The following is a 21,967-nucleotide window of genomic DNA, read 5'->3' on the forward strand; positions in this document are numbered from 1 at the left end:
AACTGCTACAGGAAAAGACCAAAAAAGAGAAAAAGCCACCAAAATAGGAGCGCAAGAGAAGAACTAAAACACTACACACAGGAAAACAGCAAAAAAATCCAAATAAGTCACGGCGTGATGTGACAGGTCGTGACAGTGCACCTACTTTGAGACAAGAACTATATTGATGCATGCTTGGTTATGATTTAAAGTCATATCCAACAATTGCGACAACAACTTTTTACTGTCTACCGAGTTTTGTTTTTTCTGCTGGTGGTGTGCCTCCGGATTTTTTAAACGTAAAAAAAGTGCCATGGCTCAAAAAAGGTTGAAAAACACTGATGTACGGATGTACTTTGTGGACGCCGTCTGCTCCACACGCTGTAAGTCTTTGCTGTCGTCCAGCATTCTGTTGTTGTTTACTTTGCAGCCAGTTCAGTTTTAGCTTCGTTTTGCATAGCCATCCCTAAGCTTCAATGCTTTTTCTTAGCGGCCCTTAGTGGCACTCAAGTTTTATTTATTTTTGGTTTAAGTGTTAGATACCAGCACGGTAGGAAAGGGGTTAGTGCGTGTGCCTCACAATACGAAGGTCCTGAGTTCAATCTCGGAAAATTGAACTCAGCGTGGGTTTCCTCTGGGTACTCCGGCTTCCTCCCTCCTCTAAGGACGTGGAGGTGGGATAGGTTGATTGGCAACACTAAATTGGCCCCAGTGTGTGAATGTGAGTGTGAATGTAGTCTATCTATGTTGGCCCTGCAATGAGGTGGCACCCGAATACAGCTGAGATAGGCTCCAGCACCCCCCGCTACCCCGAAAGGGACAAGCGGTAGTAAATGGATGGATGGATGAATGAGTGGCGTGTGTGTGTTGTGGGGGGTCATGTGTGATTTAAACGTTAACACCCCTTCCCTTTCTGAATAAAAAAAATATCCCAAGGTGAGCATCCTATTGCATATGGACCAAGGTCTTGGGTGGTCCCCCCTCCCCCTCCCTCGCTGTTGCTAAGCAGCTAATAATAGTCGTGTTTGCTGAGTAATTTTTGCCCTTCTGGAACCAATCAGAAGCGAGCAAGCCTTGCAATTTGACAGCGGCAGAGGCGGGATTTGGAGTCCCCGCCCCCTTTCCTCCTTTAGGCCACGCCTCCTGTCCGTCCCTCCTTTTGCACCCTTCCTCCTCCTCCTCGCCTTCCAAATGGAGAGAGCTCCTTTTCTCTTCTATTGAAAGTCAGAGTTGGCCCAGGGGAAGAGAGCACACACATCTCCGCACAATGCTACCAGCATCCAGCCTTCCGCCGTGTGGGAATCATCGCTCCTAAAAAAGACACTAAAAACACTGTGCTATTTTTTTTCCTTTTCTTTGCGGGCTTTGTTTTTTCTACCTTCCTCCTCCCCCGGTGAATGCGGTGCAAAGGCAGCGGAGACCTCCGAATCACGCAATGTTGGGATGGACGGCGCACACTATTTTGACTCGCCCTCTCCAAGCGGACTATGAGGTCCCCGCTCCGAGCGAAACTTTGTCGGATTCCGCCGTCGTCGTCGTCGCCGTCTTTCGGGGAGACACACTCGAGAAGTGGGAATCGCTGAGCAGCGCGCCGTCCCCGCAAGATGGCCTCGGCTGCTAGTGCGCCCCCCGAGCCGGGGACAGGAGAGCCCGGCCGGCCGAGGCTAACGCGGAGGACCCGGAGGAGCTCCAGCCGCGACCCGCCGCCGCCGCCTCCGCCGCTGCCGCCGGATTTGGACTACCTGCAGCGGCCGAGCTACTGCGACGCGGGCTTCGCTTTGGAGCAGATCTCCCAGGTGCTTTTCTTTTTTCCACACGCTTCCTCTTGTTTTTAAGACACATAACGGTCTCTTCTTGTGTCCGAACATTGCATGTTGTGCTCCAGCATGTTGCTCCATGTGGCTTTTGCCTTCTTCTTCCTGCTCACAAACATCCTAACTCTCCTCCGGTCCCTACTCGGGTCTCAGCACTAGTTGGACCACATGCAATGCCACCCTGAGTGTGTTGTGCATACAGATGCCAATCATAGTTTAAACCAGTGTTTTTCAACCTTTTTTGAGCCAAGGCACATTGTTTTTCATTGAAAAAAACAAAACCCAGCAGAAAACATTTTATAAAATGAAACTCAGCAGCCGATATTTACAGTAAAAAGTTCCATCCATCCATCTTCTTACGCTTATCCGAGGTCGGGTCGCGGGGGCAGCAGCCTAAGCAGGGAAGCCCAGACTTCCCTCTCCCCAGCCACTTCGTCCAGCTCTTCCCGGGGGATCCAGAGGCGTTCCCAGGCCAGCCGGGAGAGATAGTCTTCCCAACGTGTCCTGGGTCTTCCCCGTGGCATCCTACCGGTCGGATGTGCCCTAAACACCTCCCTCGGGAGGCGTTCGGGTGGCATCCTCTGGCTCCTCTCGATGTGGAGGAGCAGCGGTTTTACTTTGAGCTCCCCCCGGATGGCAGAGCTTCTCACCCTATCTCTTAGGGAGAGCCCCGCCACCCGGCGGAGGAAACTCATTTCGGCTGCTTGTACCCGTGATCTTGTCCTTTCGGTCATAACCCAAAGCTCATGACCATAGGTGAGGATGGGAACGTAGATCGACCGGTAAATTGAGAGCTTTGCCTTCCGGCTCAGCTCCTTCTTCACCACAACGGATCGATACAGCGTCCGCATTACTGAAGACGCCGCACCGATCCGCCTGTCGATCTCACTATCCACTCTTCCCTCACTCGTGAACAAGACTCCGAGGTACTTGAACTCCTCCACTTGGGGCAGGGTCTCCTCCGCAACCCGGAGATGGCACTCCACCCTTTTCCGGGCGAGAACCATGGACTCGGACTTGGAGGTGCTGATTCTCATCCCAGTCGCTTCACACAGTAAAAAGTTGTTCTGGCAATTGTTGGATATGAATTCAAACCATAACCAAGCATGCATCACTAAAACTCTTGTCTCAAAGTAGGTGTCACGACCTGACACATCACGTCATGACTTATTTGGAGTTTTTTGGGTTATTTTCCTGTGTGTAGTGTCTTGCGCTGCTATTTTGGTGGCTTTTCCTCTTTTGTTGGTGTTTTCCTGTAGCAGTTTCATGTCTTCCTTGAACGCTATTCCCCCGCACCTGCTTTGTTTTCGCAATCAAGACTATTTAAGTTGTGCGGACGCTATCCTTCTTTGTGGGGACATTGATGATTGTCATGTCATGTACGGATGTACTTTGTGGACGCCGTCTGCTCCACATGCTGTAAGTCTTTGCTGTCGTCCAGCATTCTGTTTTTGTTTACTTTGCGGCGAGTTCAGTTTTACTTTCGTTTTGCATAGCCATCCCTAAGCTTAAATTATTTTCTTAACTGCACTCGCCTTTTGTTTATTTTTGGTTTAAGTGTTAGATACCAGCACGGTGGAACAGGGTTTAGTACGTGTGCCTCACAATACGAAAGTCCTGGGTTCAATCCTGGGCTCAGGATCTTTCTGTGTGGAGTTTGCATGTTCTCACCGTGACTGCGTGGGTTCCCTCCGGGTACTTCGGCTTCCTCCCACTACCAAAGACATGCAGCTATAGCTCGGTTGGTAGAGTGGCCATACCAGCAACTTCAGGGTTCCAGGTTCAATCCCCGCTTCTGCCATCCTAGTCACTGCCATTGTGTCCTTGGGCAAGACACTTTACCCACCTGCTCCCAGTGCCACCCACACTGGTTTAAATGTAACTTAGATATTGGGTTTCACTATGTAAAGCGCTTTGAGTCACTAGAGAAAAAGCACTATATAAATATAATTCACTTCACCTGGGGATAGGTTGATTGGCAACACTAAATTGACCCTAGTGTGTGAATGTGAGTGTGAATGTTGTCAGTCTATCTGTGTTGGCCCTGCGATGAGGTGGCGACTTGTCCAGGGTGTACCCCGCCTTCCGCCCATGTGCAGCTGGGATAGGCTCCAGCACCCCCCGCGACCCCATAAGGGACAAGTGGTAGAAAATGGATGGATGGATGGGCGTTAGATACCTTTTTACCTACACGCTGCCTCCCGCATATTGTGATCCCGACAAACCATGTTCCTGACATCTACAACGCAAGTAGCTACCTGCTGCCACCTACTGATAGGGAAGAGTATTACACGGTTACTCTGCCAAGCTCTAGACAGCACAGACACTCAACAACGGCACATTTGCGGATTATAATTACTGGTTTGCAAAAAATATTTTAACCCAATTAGGTGAAATTACATAATCTCCCACGGCACACCAGACTGTATCAGGGGTTGAAAATCACTGGTTTAAGCAACTACTACATCAGGCTGTCTCCAACTTTTCCCACTAAATCAAACATTTGGCTACCATAGACAACCCAAAATGAGCAAAAGGTGTGCATAAATTAATGGTAAACTACAGAAAAACATCAATGCATTGCAACAACATGAATGAAAAAGCTCTACCGGTGTGCAATTTACACAAAAAGTAGACCTTTTGGTGTCTATTTTTGCTACATTTTCCTTCAATGCAGGGGTTGTTACCGTTTGAAGGATGCATTGCGTTAGAAGAGGTCCATATAAAGCATTGTTCTATTCCATATGTTTACATGGACTTAGGGATGGGTACCGATTCCCAGGATAATGGTAGTCAATAGTACCAATTTTGGGTACTTTTGTGTGTGTTAATGAATATTGATTATTGCATTTCTGAGTCAATTACTTTGTTGGCATTGGAAATTGCAACGTTACCCAGAGGTAGTTTGGCGGAGTTCGCTCTCAGTGCTGCTGGAGTGATGGTCAAGTGTTAAAAATATAAGATGTTTATATCACGGTTATAGTGACCAAAATTATCACCTTTAGTATTATCGCAATATTTTTGAAAATGCTCAAAAAGTGCTTACACACACACTGGAATCTTTAGATTTTTAATAAGTAAAATAGATACACTGTTTTGCATGTTTTCTGTTTCTTATGCTTAACTGATAGTGCTTTGGTCTTAGTATTTTATCTGTTTTAATTGCAAAGATTTTTTGTTTTAAATATTGGTTTGTACTTCAACAATTCCAGATGTATTTAAATGAAAAGTGTGTCTCAAATCAAATCTATTATTATTATTTTTTATTTCTGGCGGACGTTCTACTTTTGGTTGTCCTCCGTGTCATATTTCTCTGATCTAACCTTCTGTGCCATGATAGCGCAGCATGAAGGTTCAATGTGCACAATTGAATATGTTAGTAATGTGTTTAACACGTTTATATTGGGGTATGTTGCTTCTTAAGACCTTAATGTCTCTTGTTGTCATGTTAGCATTGAAGCGAGCGAGCTAACATGAGTTTATCGAAATGCAGTTGATAATCACGTTTTTTTCCATCATTTTATATTTAAAACGGTAATACTAATCGTTGGGAGTTTTACTACATCCCTAGTTACGTCACATGCAAACCAGGTGCTGTAACATGGCACCGATGAATTGTACGTGAATCGGTGCCTGGTAAGACCGGCGGGATTTGGCCAAAGAAGTACCGGAATCGGTGCCAATCCCTATATAGACTATTAGGCTAGTCAACTAAATTTGTCTGTGGGGCCACATTTCCAGAAAGCTAAGGACTGCTCCCTTCACTATTCTTATTTTGTATATTCCTGAGAACCGTTTTTGGTTCAGAGTTACAGATTGTGGAGAAAAATACCCTGTTATGCAAAGCACAAAGCGCAATGCTCGGCAAGGATCTACCATACCTGAACAGTTTTAACTCAAACCTAAACATGGCTAGTCGTCAATTAAAACGCAAGCGATGTGTTTACACATGTCAAAGTTCGAAGAATGAGATATTTATTGTGACATGTACAACGTACGTACAGCACAATGTAGTCTTTGCATTTGACCTATCCTCTCTTGAGGAGCAGTAGGCGGCCCGTGGACCGTATCTGGCTCATCGTGGTTTGGCTTCTCGGTTGGTGAAGCCTCCCTGTGTGGGCAAACCAGAGGGCAATGTAGGCGTAGTGTCATGCCTAAGGGCACAATGGCAGTGACTAGGGTGGCAGAAGCTACAATCGTACCAGGAACCTTCAAATTTCTGGACAGCTAAGCCACTTCGTTCCACGATACAACAGCTTGTCAAAGATCTGGCCCCCGGGCCGCCAGTTGAATAGCCCTGGCATAGATTCTACATGAGGGGTGGCTAACTCGTTTTTATTGAGGGACACATTGCAATTATGGCTTCCCTGATAGGGCCGTTTGTAACAGTGAATATATATGAATGTAAACGTATCATTGCCTCGTTACACAATTTTCATTGGCAGTTGTTTTTGTTTGAAATTGTAAGTCCAGGTGACAAGCAGATATTTAAGTAAAACAAAAAAATGCTTGGAATAAATCTTGTTACATGATCAGATAATATTAAAGTTTGACAGATATGGTACATTTTCCATGAAAGTGCTTTATTGACGCACAGTATTTCAAGCCTTTTGCAGGCCAAATAGAATAATGTGTCAGACCAGATCTGGCCCCCGTACCTTGAGTTTGACACCTATGCTTATTGTTCATATTTGCTATTATATGGACATTCGATTCAAGAACTCCTTCATTCCGCACTCCATCCAGCTGTATAATCACTCGTCATATAGCAATAGATGATATCTGTCTATTACCTGACCGCTTCTATGTTACCTACCTCTCTTTGTTTATAATGTATATTTTCTGCTGGATCTACTCTCTATTTTATGCTGCAGCTGTTACATATACTGTAATATAGTCCATGGTAATTGTTATATATTGTGTATATTATATGAAAATATAATATAATATATCAGTATATATCATATACTGTATATATAATATGTAAATATTACATATGTTATATTTTATATTGCTACTACGGTATATTTTTAGTCTACTTTATACCTGCATTATCCTTTCCATCCTTACACTTTCCATCCTTTGTAACTGAGCTACTGTGTGGAACAATTTCCCTTGTGGATCATTAAAGTATGTCTAAGTCTTATTAGACATTAGACAAACGTTGATGATCCACAAGGGAAATTGTTCCACACAGTAGCTCAGTTACAAAGGATGGAAAGTGTAAGGATGGAAAGGACAATGCAGGTATAAATAGACTAAATATAGCGATATAAAATATAACATATATACGTAATATTTACATATTTGCATCATTTATACATATCGTAATATTTACATATTTGCATCATTGCATCTCTTTATTAGCAACGTATGGTTGCTAATATGGTTTCTCTTTTGTAAAGAGATACCATTGATTCTAAGGCAGGGGTGTCAAACGTACGGATCAGGCCCGCGAACAGGTTCTATCTGGTCCGTGGGATGAGTTAGATAAGTATAAAAATGAGCCGAAATTTTTGAATGAAAGAAACTGCTGTTCTAAATGTGTCCACTGGATGTCGCAATAGCAATTCATTGTATCTTTGTAGATGATGCTACATATGTAAAAAATATTAACCACATAATGTTAGTGCACCAGTCGAGGAAAATGAGCAAACTACATAATTGAGTTGACTGATGAACATTATCACATAATTTATTCAGAAAGAACAATAACGACAAAAAAAGATACCATATTTTTCGGACTATAAGTCGCTCCTGAGTATAAGTCGCACCCAGGGCCAAACTATGAAAAAAGCTGCGACTTATAGTCCGAAAAATATGGTAGAATGCTATTAACCGCGCAACATGTAAGTGTAAAAAAAACAACAACAACATTATGATTTGTACATTTTCAGAATGTGCTCGTTGTATTTTTAAACAAAGAAAACAATCTGAAGTTGTCTTTATTTTTAAGTTATCGTGCCGTGATTTTACCAGTTCGGCCCACTTGGGAGTAGATTTTTCTCCATGTGGCCCCCCGATCTAAAATGAATTTGACACCATGTGTGCTCCAATGACAAACTCAACCTCACCTGCACAGGTAAGTGCATCTTCATCACCAAGTGGAACCGGATTATTAATGCAACTTCTGTGCTGTCTGTTTGTCTTTAGGGGAAGGCGACCGGGAGGAAAGCGCCGCTATGGCTGAGAGCAAAGTTCCAGAGACTTTTATTCAGGCTGGGCTGTTACATACAAAAGAACTGTGGAAAGTTTTTAGTGGTGGGCCTCATGATTTTCGGCGCTTTCGCGGTGGGCCTACGAGCGGCTAATTTGGAGACGGATGTGGAGAAACTATGGGTAGAAGGTAAGACTCTCTTGTTCGTTGTGTTTTCTTTGCATGGCTGTGGAGGAATGTGCCTAACAAAGGCACTTTTTAAGAAGTGCAGTTGTTTGTCTTCTGGCAAGTGTCCAAGACAACACGCTGACTAAATGGACTCGTCAGAACTTACTTTTCAGTGTCTCCAACCAAAATGTACCATAAAGCAAAGTTGTAATTAAGTTCATAAGCAGCTTTTGGGGGGGTAGAGGATTTTTTTTTCTGCTTTGCCAAAGCCGCCATTTTGTGTGTGTGTGTGTGTGTGTGTGTGTGTGTGTGTGTGTGTGTGTGTGTGTGTGTGTGTGTGTGTGTGTGTGTGTGTGTGTGTGTGTGTGTGTGTGTGTGTGCGTGTGTGTGTGTGTGTGTGTGTGTGCGCGCCTGCCCCCAGCAGTTGAATGCTCACAGACTGTGTGTGTGGTCTCCGTTTTGGACAGCTCTCAACTTTCCAAAAAAGATTTGCCTCCGGCTGCAAGGGGAGGGAGGAGGAAGAAAGCGAGAGAGAGAAAGAGACACAGAGTGAAGACAGGAACTTGTGTTTGTGAGGAGAATTGTAAACCTTCTTGCTTGTTGTTGCTTCAGGAGGAAAATATACAGAATGAAAGAAAGGATAAGAAAAAGAGGGGCTGCGCTTTGGTGGTGTTGGAGAGAAGAGAAGAGGAGGGGGGGTCACAGCGGCTGTGCTTTTTTCTTTCTTTCTTTCCTTTGATCCACATTCCAGCACTGTCGTCTGGCGGATTCATGAATGGAAGAGCTGATGTATTTATTTTTTTCAGTCAATATATACTGACTATTTGCATTTGTAGTTGCCTTGTTTTGGTGTGAGGTCCATTTGTGCGCCAGGTTGGCTCAATATGTCACATTGGTCACTAATTTGAATAAGACAAGTAAGGATTATGTAGTCACTGCTGTGCAGGCTTGTGCATCTACAACTTTTTTGATCGAAATGGCAAAACTGATTTCTTAAAGGCCTACTGAAACCCACTACTACCGACCACGCAGTCTGATAGTTTATATATCAATGATGAAATCTTAACATTGCAACACATGCCAATACGGCCGGGTTAACTTATAAAGTGCAATTTTAAATTTCCCGCCACACTTCCGGTTGAAAACGTTTTATTATGCTGACGTATGCGTGTGATGTCACGAGGGCAAGGGAAGTATTCGGAGCCCGTAGAATCCTATACAAAAAGCTCTGTTTTCATTTCATAATTCCACAGTATTCTGGACATCTGTGTTGGTGAATCTTTTACAATTTGTATAATGAACAATGGAGGCTGCAAAGAAGAACGCTGTAGGTGGGATCGGTGTATTAGCGGCTGGCTGTAGCAACACAACAAGGACTACTTACTTGGATAGCAGACGCCTAGCCGATGCTAGCCGCCAACCCCACGGATGATCGGGTGAAGTCCTTCGTCGCGCCGTCGATCGCTGGAACGCAGGTGAGCACGGATGTTGATGAGCAGATGAGGGCTGGCTGGCGTAGGTGGAGCGCTAATGTTTTTATCATAGCTCTGTGAGGTCCGGTTGCTAAGTTGCTAAGTTAGCTTCAGCGTCGTTAGCAAAAGCATTGTTAAGCTTTGCCAGGCTGAGAATTATTAACCGTGTAGTTGCATGTCCATGGTATTAATATTGTTGATCTTCTGTCTATCCTTCCAGTCAGGGATTTATGTATTTTGTTTCTATCTGCATTTGAGAACGATGCTATCACGTTAGCTCAGTAGCTAAGTGTGTCACCGATGTATTGTCGTGGAGATAAAAGTCACTGTGAATGTCCATTTCGCGTGCTCGACTCTCATTTTCAAGAGGATATAGTATCCGAGGTGGTTTAAAATACAAATCCGTGATCCACAATAGAAAAAGGAGAGAGTGTGGAATCCAATGAGCCAGCTTGTACCTAAGTTACGGTCAGAGCGAAAAAAGATACGTCCATCACTGCCTCTCTAGTCCTTCACTCTAACGTTCCTCATCCACGAATCTTTCATCCTCGCTCAAATTAATGGGGTAATCGTCGCTTTGTCACTCCGAATCTCTCTCGCTCCATTGTAAACAAAGGGGAATTGTGAGGAATACTACCTCCTGTGACGTCACGCTACTTCCGGTACAGGCAAGGCTTTTTTTTATCAGCGAGCAAAAGTTGCGAACTTTATCGTCGATTTTCTTTACTAAATCCTTTCAGCAAAAATATGGCAATATCGCGAAATGATCAAGTATGACACATAGAATGGATCTGCTATTCCCGTTTAAATAAAAAAATAATAATTTCAGTAGGCCTTTAATGATGTACTTACAATGACGTCTCACTAGAGCCTGTTTATGAACACCAAACGTAAGACAAGTCTATCATCTCCTTCATTTGTTTGCTCCATTTTTGAGAAAAGTTGAGCCAAGATGACCATTTTTGAAATGTTGTTTTCTTACCGTCATGAAAGAAAAAAAGGTGTGCTAATGGCAATGATAGCTATTAAAGGTGTGGGAAAAAATCGATTCGAATTCAAATCTCAATCCTCACGTTGTATGATTCAGTATCGATTCTCATTTTTCAAAAATCGATTTTATTCCCCCGCTCCCGGCAATGTGTATGTGCCTTCTGGGATACCGTAGGTATTGCGCAATAAGCAGCGTGGCTACCTGGTGGCTAGCTACTAAGGGGAGTGTAGTGTTGTTGTGTTGCCGCTAAAATGCAGGTAGAAGAAAAAGAAACAGAGCAGCCTAAAGTAGAAATACAACCGGCTCCGTGGACTTTGAAAGCAAGCGTTTGGAGACACTTTGGATTTTACCGTGGCAAGAAAGGGCTTGACATGACTCATGCAATTTGCAGACTTTGCAATGCTAAAGTTAAGTATTTTGGGAATACTTCAAATCCCCGCGCTCACTTGGATAGACACCCCCCAGAGTTATCAGAGGAAAAGGATCATCCATTAACACAGGTGATCAACACACATTTCACCAGTTTACAAAACACCTGCGACCATACAGCTCAGTGGAGAGAGAAGGCTTCAGGTTCATGATCAAAACTATTGAGCCACGGTATGACATCCCATCACGCTCGGTTTTTACAGACAATGTTGTACCTTCACTTTACAGAGAGACAAAGCTAAAAGTGGGGGAAGCTGTGACTAGAGCTAGCAGAGTAGCTCTTACCTGTGATCACTGGACCTCTAGGACCTAAACTGGGGTAGATCCTGCTGAAATCCTATGTATTAAATGAATAGAGAATCGTTTTGAATCGGAAAAATAGCGTTTTTGAATCGAGAATCGAGTTGAATCCAAAAAAATTGATTTGTAATCGAATCGTGACCCTGAGAATCGATATTGAATCGAATCGTGGGACACCCAAAGATTTGCAGCCCTAATAGCTATACTTGCTGTCAAAATGTGAGTGTAATGTAGTGTTGTCCCGATACCAATATTTTGGTACAAGTACCAACATTATTTCGATACATTTGCAAGTTTGTCCTTAAATAAAATAGTGAACATACATGACAACTTGTCTTTTTGTAGTAAGTAAGCAAACAAAGGCTTCTAATTTAGTCTGCTGACATATGCAGTAACATATTGTGTCATTTATTTTCTATTATTTTGTCAAAATTATTAAGGACAAGTGGTAGTTATTAATCTACTTGTTCATTTACTGTTAATATCTGCTTACTTTCTCATTTACCATGTACTATCTACACTTCTGTTAAAATGTAATAATAATTTATTCTTCTGTTGTTTGGATGCTTTATATTAGTTTTGGATGATACCACAAATTTGGGTATCAAACTACCAAGTCGTTACAGGATCATACATTGGTCATATTCAAAGTCCTCATGTGTCCAGGGACATATTTCCTGAGTTTATAAACATAATATAAATATTTTAAAAATGGAAGACGATGTTGTGATGCTACAAAATATTGACGTAATCATAGTAGTATCGACTAAATTCACTCCTGGACTTGGTATCATTACAGTGGATGTCAGGTGTAGGTCCACTAATGGCGTTTGTTTACATTTTGACGCCGGTGAGCTACGGTGTGTAGCGAAGCATGTTTAGCTATTCCTCGTCCTGCAGGGATGATACTTGTAAGAAACTTACTTTATTTGTCGCCATGGAGGCGAGGATTAGTAATTTAGAAGTAGCTAAAACACTGCCGACTGCGGATGGACGTTTGCTGCTAGCTAACTAGCCATGTCTTAAAGCACCTTTTCCTGAGGGCGTTTCAGTGTTATAACTTCACCTTTATCGTTAGTTTTTAAGCCAAACTGCGTCCGTTCTCCCTTTTCTGTCTACACACTGTGTCTGTTTGTAAGTACTCCGTGATTGTGCGCTACCGAACCTAAACCAGCAATGTCATGATGTGATGACGACAGGGGTGTGGGGGGGTGGTGGACTGGTACTTTTCAGAGTCGGTATAGTAGAATATTATTCATTAGTATCGCGGTACTATACTAATACCGGTATACCGTACAACCCTAGTGTAATGTTAGTATCTAGCTCACATAGCTAAGCTAGTGTGGCTAACATTTGTGTCCTCCTGTCCTACTCCTTAATGTTACGTGGTTGTATGTGATATATGCCATCTATTGTTATGGACAAGTGCCAAGTGACTAGGGATGTAACGATATGAACATTTCATATCACGTTATTGTGGCCTTATTATCATGGTATTGTTGAATGTGCTCAAAAAGTACTCATACACACTTGATGTCATTTTCCTTCGAGGATTGATCAATCTCTAATAGAGCACAGCTTGTAGGTTTAATGTGCACAATTGAATATCTTAGTTGTTTACACAGTAATGTGTTTATAGAAGTTTAGATTGGGGTATGTTGTTCCTTAATGGGGAAAGACGTTGATGTCTCTTGTATTAATGTTAGCATTTAAGCTAGCTAGCTAGCATACACCCGTAACGTGGATGCATATGCAAAAGTGCAATATATTTATCTATCGATTTGTATCTGCTCCTTCTTTTGTAAATGCAAACACTCTGCACCTTAATGCTTTTTTATCCTGCATTACAATGAGCTAATGCAACAACATTTTGTTCTTATCTGTACTGTAAAGTTCAAATTTGAATGACAATAAAGGAAGTCTAAGTCTAAATCTAAGTCTAAGCTGTAATCCTTTGGTTTTTGCCCTTACAGTTCTGCTGTGTCCAAGTATGTAATTCCAAGTTTGTAAACAATAAGTCACAAACATTTTTTTTTAGAATTTTGCGATAATAAAGCATATTTATCTAATCACTGAAGCTACTATACTTGGTATCGTTACTGTTGATGTTTGTATCAATCCGCCCACTCCTGTTTACATTCAAGTACTCTAGTTAAGCAGTTAGCATGGCTTGTTTTATCATCCCAAGGCGAGTAGTGTAGCATGTTTAGCTCCAGTGATAATGATTCTTGTAAGAAACTTAGTTTATTTTCCTGCCGTGAATCCGAGGTATCGTGACTCGCACTGTGGAGGGACGTTAGCCGCGAGCAACGACCCGACAGTACATTGTGTTGAGTACACTGTTGTTCGCTTGTCACTGTCACATTTGCAGGACATGACTAGAATGTGTCATCACCATGCATTATCACAATATAACAATTGTATTAAAAGCTTTATTGTTGGCCATATTATATTGCATATCGCCTATACCAGGGGTCTGCAACCCGCGGCTCTTTAGCGCCGCCCTAGTGTCTCCAAAAAATTAAGGGAAAAATAAATGTTTTGTTTTAATATGGTTTCTGTAGAAGGACAAACATGACACAAACCTTCCTAATTGTTAGAAATCCCACTGTTTATATTAAACATGCTTCACTAATGAGAGTATTTGGCGAGCGCCGTTTTGTCCTACTAATTTTGGTGGTCCTTGAGCTCACCGTAGTGTGTTTACATGTACAACTCTCTCCGACGCTGCCACAGAAAGAGGTGTTTTATGCCGCTCCTTCTTTGTCTCGTTTTGTCCACCAAATGTTGTATACTGTGCATGAAAGCACAAAGGTGACCTTTGTTGATGGTATTGACTTGTGTGCAGTGCTAATCAGGCATATTTGGTCACTGCATGACTGCAAGCTAATCAATGCTAACATGCTATTTAGGCTAGCTGTATGTACATATTGCATCATTATGCCTCATTCGTAGGTATTTCTGAGCTCATTTTAATTTCCTTTACTTATGTCCTCCGTGTATTTAATTGATATTTGCATGTCTCGTGACACATTATCTGTATGTAATCTTGGCTGCATTTCTGATTTTGTTCCAGACCACAGCAAATATTACCCAGCCTGCAAAACACTGTTGTTTTGTAAATATATGTCCAAAACCACACTGTTGTTATTAGATTAAATTGTTTTGGTTTGTTGAGCATGGTCAGATACACTAAACTTACAGCTCGTTGTCTATAGCATCAACTTTTACTGTCTAACATGTTCACACACACACACACCACACACACACACACACACACTCGCACACACACTCGCACACACAAAGCCCAGGCCTCAGTGGTTTCCTAGGTCCTGTATGTGAGGGGTTCCAGATGTTATTGGGGAGAGATGTGTTTGTTTTGATTAGACTACACAGCTGAGGGATAGATTAGTTCTGCCTGGACTGTGGAACGCCGTGCATTAGTGTGGTGGTGGTGATGATGATAGGTGGGAGGAGGTGTACTGGCCCCGTCGTCCTCGAGGAAAGAGAAGAGGGAATGAGCGGGACGGAGCGGCTGTTTATGTTTCATTTGGAGCTGCCCTCCGCAACCGACCCGTGATCGACCCCGCCTGGGAAGCTGTGTGGGCCCCGTGGACACACTTGCACCCGCCTCGGAACTACGAGGCCTTACGCTGCCCCCCTTTCACCCGGATGGTCTCCACTCGTCAGGGTGCTCGCTCAGCAGATTTGATAAACACTCTGACACAGGAAGTTGTGTTTATTAGACAAAGAGACAGAGAGCGATGTGGACCGAGAGGCTTGCTTATACAAAGAGGTGAACTTGTCAAACCCCACAGGCTGCTTTTGCTAAATATTATGCTCAGGATCTTTCCCTGCGTGGATAAATGCCATGTTTATGCCAACTGCGGCACTCACAGGAAATAATTTGTCAGTACAGGAAGTTGTAGTATTGTTGTTTTGCAAACCGCCCCCCCCCCCCCCCCCCCATCCCGCCCGACCTCCAACTGACTCGTTTATGCTCGTCTCTCAAAGATTCAAGTTGCAGATGAGTCATGAGGATTTCATGATTATCCACTTTTAAGCCGTATTAATGATGATGTCGGGACCAGGGGGGAATAAAGAATAAAACCCCCACATGTTTTTTTGTTTTGTTTGTTTTTTAAAGAGCTCCACCCGGCTGCAAAGTGGAAAATGGAGCCATCTCTCAGCATTCTAGGTGCAGGCAAACACAGGCCAAATTGTAAAGTAAATAGCCGCACCACCTGCATCTAATTAAAACTGCATCACATAAACATTCCTCGAAGACGGGCCCTCAAATGTTCTTGCACTAAAAGGATGGCCGAGGACATGGTTCAGGCTGGGCAGAATTTCCAAGTGACGCCAGAGCTTTGAGTTGAAGCTGTGGTTAGCATATAGCTTTAGCGTTCACATGCAAGAACCGTGCACGTGTGGCCTCTGCTTTCAATTGACCTCTAGCGAGAATTTTGCTGCGTTTGACCTCCATGTGCTCGTATCCAAGACGACAGCATCCAGACATGACGTCACGTGCAACCCAGCAATTTCTTTAGGAACTAATAGAAATTGGATTCATCTATTCCAGGGTCAAACCATCACCATCGTTAAACTTGTAGTAATGTACAGCCAAAATTTTGTTACAAAATTAAAACTTTAAATAATCATTAAAAAAAAAGAAGAGCAAAACAATATAATATGACAAAAAATATATGTCAATACTAATTACTAGGGGTGTAACGGTACGTGTATTTGTATTGAACCGTTTCGGTACGGGGGTTCGGTTCGGTTCGGAGGTGTGCCGAACGAGTTTCCACACGAACATATAAAGTAGCCGCCTAAGCTAAAGTCTTAACAAGCTGCCTGTCTGTCAGTACTCTACACAGCACCCAGGATTGTCCCACCCACACAACCATCTGATTGGTTACAAACAGCGCGGTAACAGCCAATCAGCAGTGCGTATTCAGAGCGCATCTAGTCAGTGCTTTGCGTTTAGCAGGTAAGCATCAGGCAGCGGACTCTCCCCAAATGATAATAAACACCTCCCAGTCAACTACTAGTAACATCACTATGAGCCCGTTGACGTTCTAGAAACATAAACGGCAGCTTCACCTCGCTCGCAGTCCTGGCTTGAGGTGAAGGCTAATTCGCTTTCAGCGTAACGTTAGCTCATTTTGCGGCGTGTGTGTGTGTTACGGACAGCAAAACCCTGTCTGTCTGTTATTTCACTTTACCTTTTTCTGTGTTGATTGAGCTGTGTTGAAGCAGCAAAAAAGGACAGTATGTTAAATGTAGAGTTTCTGTCTCTGATAGTTGATATAATAATGTAACTGCATCATTAAGCCTACATGATCTCCATGGTGTTCAGGGATGAATAGTCTCTCCTATTGCTATTGTACTATTTTTTCAGCTATAGTTACATTAATCATTCGTAATGGAGCAGCCTAGTTTTGAATGCTATCACATGTTGATAAAAATATAACATTTACATAATAAAAATCAACTACAGGCTTCCCAAATGCTGTAATAGATTAAGCATGATGAGTTGACTTAAAACTGTTTAATGTTGCACTTTCTATATGTACCGTAGAAGAAAAGTTTTGTGATTTGATTTAATCTGAGCAACAATTTGAGGCAGTTTAATGTGGATTAACGTGGGTAGAATTATTATAGTGTTCCCAATGTTAAAAGGATAAAGCCATTGTTTACAAATTTGGTAAATAAATAACCAACAAATGTATATTGTGTTGTTTTCTTACTGTACCGAAAATGAACCGAACCGTGACCTCTAAACCGAGGTACGTACCGAACCGAAATGTTTGTGTACCGTTACATCCCTACTAATTACTGATAACACTGATTTATTCTTAAATGTATGCACAACATTTTTATAGCCTTTTTAAAGAAGATATATGCATCATCACTAATTATGAAAATTATACGATGATGTCATGTTGACTATGCCCCTAGCCACGCTGCCACCGCCACAAGTATATTGGCATCCATCCATTTTCTACCGCTTGTCCCTCTCGGGATCGTGGGGGGGGGCTGGAGCCCATCCCAGCTGCACTTGGGTGGAAGGCGGGGTACACCCTGGACAAGTCGCCACCTAATCACAAGGCCAACACAGATAGACAACATTCACACACACATTCACACACTACGGCCAATGTAGTGTTGTGGGGAAAACCCCATAGTCTTTCTTTATTGTTCTCAAGCTGCAGTACTTCCCCCGAAGCCTTCTGTGTTACAACACACTCCTAAGTTTTACAATGAATGAGGAGTTGGATTTAGTTGTTGTTATTGTGACCAAAAATTTTCAGGATTATCATTATTATCATGGTATTGTTAAATGTGCTCAATAAGTACTTATATACATCACACACACAACAATATTTTACCCAAGTTCAAAGACATAAATGTGTCTTCTGTTCATGTTAGCATGATAGCTGCTTTGCTGCAATATGAGCTGTATCACCGTGAGTTTTTGAAAGTGCGGTAATCTATCATGGTTTTACTAATTTTTTTATTTGAAAGTAATACTAACCGTCCAGAATTTTATCGCAGTTTATCATTGTATCGGTAATCCTTGCATGTCTAATTGTCACACAAGTACAAAGAAAAGTCAACCGTTGTCGTGAGATAATTAGGGCTGCAGCTATCGATTATTTTACAAATCAAATCATTTATTGATTACCGTAAATTCTGGATTATAAGCAGTTTGCACCCAGCAGGATAGAAAACGGTGGGGCTGATTTATGATTTTCCTTTGCTAACGGCCATAATGATTAGTGTTTAATAGTTTTCATTAAAAACAAGCAGACACACTGGTATGGTGTGTTATTGTTTGTGCTGTGGACAAGTTCGCTCACTGCAAGTGTTGCGGGTTGAAAATGTACTTACTGTTCAAATGCACTGAACCGGAAGAAAAACTGTCCACAGCGTTGCTGCTTGAAAGGATTCTTCATTCATCACTGCAAGCAACGTTTGTAAATTTTACTATTTAACTGAAACAATTCATACTTACTAAACCGTCCCATGTGTCATGTCTGTAAGAGTTTGTTCATGCATATTTGTACGTGCTATTGTAATGTAATGCAGCTAGCGTCATTAGCATTAGTAACTTACCATGGAATTCATTTTGTATTGTTTCAGTTTCACAAATTCTTCAGTAAATTCACCAAGATGTCATTGTTGAGTTATTGAGTCTGTTTAGCTGATTGGAGAGCTCGCTTCCGCAGCTAGTGTGTCCATGACGGTGACTTCTGTTTTGTATGATCAGCCTGCCGTTTTACTGCCTTGTTACATGCACCGTTTGGAAACAATTAAGGTAAATGGACATGTACAAATTATTTCTGTGTAAATAACTAATTTCACTACGTACATATCTGCGGCATATGGTCCGATGCGACTAATAAATGGAAAAATATTTTTTCTTCTAAGATTTAGTGGGTGCGGCTTATAAACCGGTGCGCTCTATAGCTCGGAAACTATTGTAGTTTGTTTGATTAATCGCGTAAACTAATGAAACACTTTTTTTAAGCCTCAATGCATAGTATAGAGAAAAGTTAAAAACGATTATTCTTTTTTTCTTGATAAATGCACATCATCAGCATTGAAATTGTACTTTTAAAATGTGTGCATTAATTTAAAAAAATACACAATCTCTGTGGTTTTCCGCCCCCAGATCACTGTACCCACACACCACCGCTCTCATGTGTGCTCTATTGCAGTGGTCGTGCGGAAACTATGTCCGCGTATTTATTAAAGTTCCGGGCAATCCATGGGGTAGGGATTTTATCAATTGTATTTGTTACGTGAGTTAACCGATTTATCGGAGTAAAATAATATATAACGAAGCTTTTTTCTAATCGAAGTAATCAATTTAATCGGTTAATTGTTGCAGACCTCAAGATAATACAAGAATAAAGGGATGATAGCTCGTGGCTCACATGAACGACTAATGATTGTACTGCCTAGACTTTAAAGTCTCTTTAACCCAATGATGACAGTCTCTTCAGGATACAATTTCTTATTTTTGTGGAATCAATGTTATGAAAAAAGCCAAAGAACCAAGAACTCACAAGCAGAGTTCATTTCAATTTATGTGACCTACAACTTCATGGTCTGCACAAGGGCATGTTGCTATGGATTGTAATTTTTAAAGCTGCACACTTGAAGGGAACGAGGCGCCCCACTACCAGAGTGCAATTGGGAGGTGGGGGCATAGTGTCGAGGCCAGGGGCCACAGGGGTGGACTCCTGGGATCCTGAGGTCATTTTGTAGAGGCCCCAGCTATTTAAAACCTCACCTGATACTCACCCTGTGGCCTGGGTGCAGAGTGAAGACTCGCAGCAGAGGGGAAAGAGGGTGGATGACGGTTTGAAGGGGGGTCCAGGGTGCAGCTGTCACCCAATCATTGTTTGTCTCCTGCATGTAAGTGTGAGTGTGTATCCCACTTCATGTTTTTTGCTGTATCAATATTTACTCTATGAAATCTGAGTACACTGAATATAGTTTTAAGAGAGCTTCACTATGTGCTATGCATTGCTAAATACTAAATAGCATAGCAGCCCTTAATCTGTTCTAGGGTAAAACTCTTACCATCTGGTCAAAACCTTAACGATACAGGGTATGTTTTAAAGGACACTCTTTAACAGTCATACAAGTGCAAAAAGAAGTTAAGCGGAGGTATAATTGATCTAAATAGAACTAACATTGATGAAGATCATAATGGGGTCTGGAGACGACAATACAAACAATACAAATTTGGCCTTTGATAGAGATTTCAATTCTGTGGCCCTATCGTGATAATGCACATTTTAGCCGTGTTCCGCAAATTTGAGATCAACAAGCTGCCATAAACATGCCGTCATTGCAGTGTAGCGTCCTGACTGAGGCAAGCTAGCGTGGCTTAAATGTTTTCTTCCATAATCCTCACCTCAATGGCAGCAAATTAGTTATATTTAACCTACCTGTTCTCTGATGGAACACTTGTGTCTCAAGTCAACGTTTCCCATTGAAATGATTTGAAATCAATTTAATTGGTGCGTGGCACCCCTAAAACAGCACAATATGTAACGTGCCTTTTAAAAGGAAAAATAAACTTTTGGATGAGCAATATTGTTTAAAAACAGCACAATAGAATGTATTAACAACAACAGCAATGTTATGAAGTAATTAAATGTACAGCATTTACCTTGGAGAGTGGACTTCTACGGTATCTCTTCCAGTTGCTTTTTCGTCAAACATACAATTAGCAGCTTATTCATATTTTTATGGATAAATGTTTGCCGTTTAGATGTTATTTTAACAAAATTAGCTGATGTTAGACTCATTCTGCTTCAGCTTGGTGCAGACTAGCGGTGATACGTTCGAATTTCTTAGCCAAGTGATAATTTGTCTTTTTATTTCAATGAATATTATCCGCTTCTTCTTTTCAGCACTGTCCTTCACACAAATTTCTTTCTTTCCCATGGTTGGAAACACAAAGTTATGTCTATCTCTAGCTATTGGACTTGTGTGACGTGGAAAACACAATGCATTGTGGGTCTTTCGGGCCTCAGAATAGCTTATTTACATGGCTGAATGCAAGACTGTCCTTTCTTTATTTAACAAGTTCAAAACATGGCGCAAAGATGCGGCATCAATAACTGCCACAATGGTTGTCATGATCGCTATTTGGTGAGATTTGTCTCATTTTCAGCGTAGAAGTAAAGCTGTAGAAACTCGGGTTTGTGAGCTAATAAACAGATAATGATAATTGATAGCAGCCGTGAGACGATCAAGCATCACTTTTAACGCCATCACCTGGTACCTGTTGGTGTGACTGGTAAGTTTGAATCAAAACATGTTTTATTCAGTTTCACATGTAGTATTTATTAGGCTGTTAGCGCTAGCGTTAGCTAAGCCAGCTAAGAGCTCCAAACTACATACAGTATTTTGGAAAAAAGTAAAACCCCTATTCATAGATCAATAACTGATAAGACCCTAAATATTATGTCATTAATGCACAGTGTATTTCAGACTTGTTTAAAACAAATGTGTCCAGCTGACACCACATCGTGACAAGTCCTGTTAAAGGCCTACTGAAATGCCATCCATCCATCCATTTTCTACCGCTTGTCCCGTTCGGGGTCGCGGGGGGTGCTGGAGCCTATCTCAGCTACAATCGGGCGGAAGGCGGGGTACACCCTGGAGAAGTCGCCACCTCATCGCAGGGCCAACACAGATAGACAGACAACATTCACACTCACATTCACACACTAGGGCCAATTTAGTTTTGCCAATCAACCTATCCCCAGGTGCATGTCTTTGGAGGTGGGAGGAAGCCGGAGTACCCGGAGGGAACCCACGCAGTCACGGGGAGAACATGCAAACTCCACACAGAAAGATCCCAAGCCTGGGATTGAAATTATTTTTTTTATTTAAACGGGAATAGCAGATCCATTCTATGTGTCATACTTGATCATTTCGCGATATTGCCATATTTTTGCTGAAAGGATTTAGTATAGAACAACGACGATAAAGTTCGCAACTTTTGGTCTCTGATAAAAAAAAGCCTTGCCCCTACCGGAAGTAGCGTGACGACACCGGAGGAAGGACTGCTCATATTTTCCTATTGTTTACACCAGCAGCGAGAGAGATTCGGACCGAGAAAGCG

General features: G+C 42.1%; 1 protein-coding gene across 1 annotated transcript in view; it reads left to right on the forward strand.

The window, feature by feature from the left end:
* The first annotated feature begins 1,228 nt into the window (after positions 1-1,228).
* ptch1 (patched 1) overlaps positions 1,229-21,967 on the forward strand; it is a 132,015-nt gene continuing 111,276 nt past the window's right edge. Inside the window, exons 1-2 of the mRNA XM_062025728.1 lie at positions 1,229-1,775; positions 7,947-8,139. Of these exons, the coding sequence (XP_061881712.1) occupies positions 1,584-1,775; positions 7,947-8,139 (385 nt within the window). The 5' untranslated portion in view covers positions 1,229-1,583. The remainder of the gene's footprint in view (positions 1,776-7,946; positions 8,140-21,967) is intronic.

This window comes from Entelurus aequoreus, linkage group LG17 (assembly GCF_033978785.1).
Source record: "Entelurus aequoreus isolate RoL-2023_Sb linkage group LG17, RoL_Eaeq_v1.1, whole genome shotgun sequence".
NCBI lineage: Eukaryota > Metazoa > Chordata > Actinopteri > Syngnathiformes > Syngnathidae > Entelurus > Entelurus aequoreus.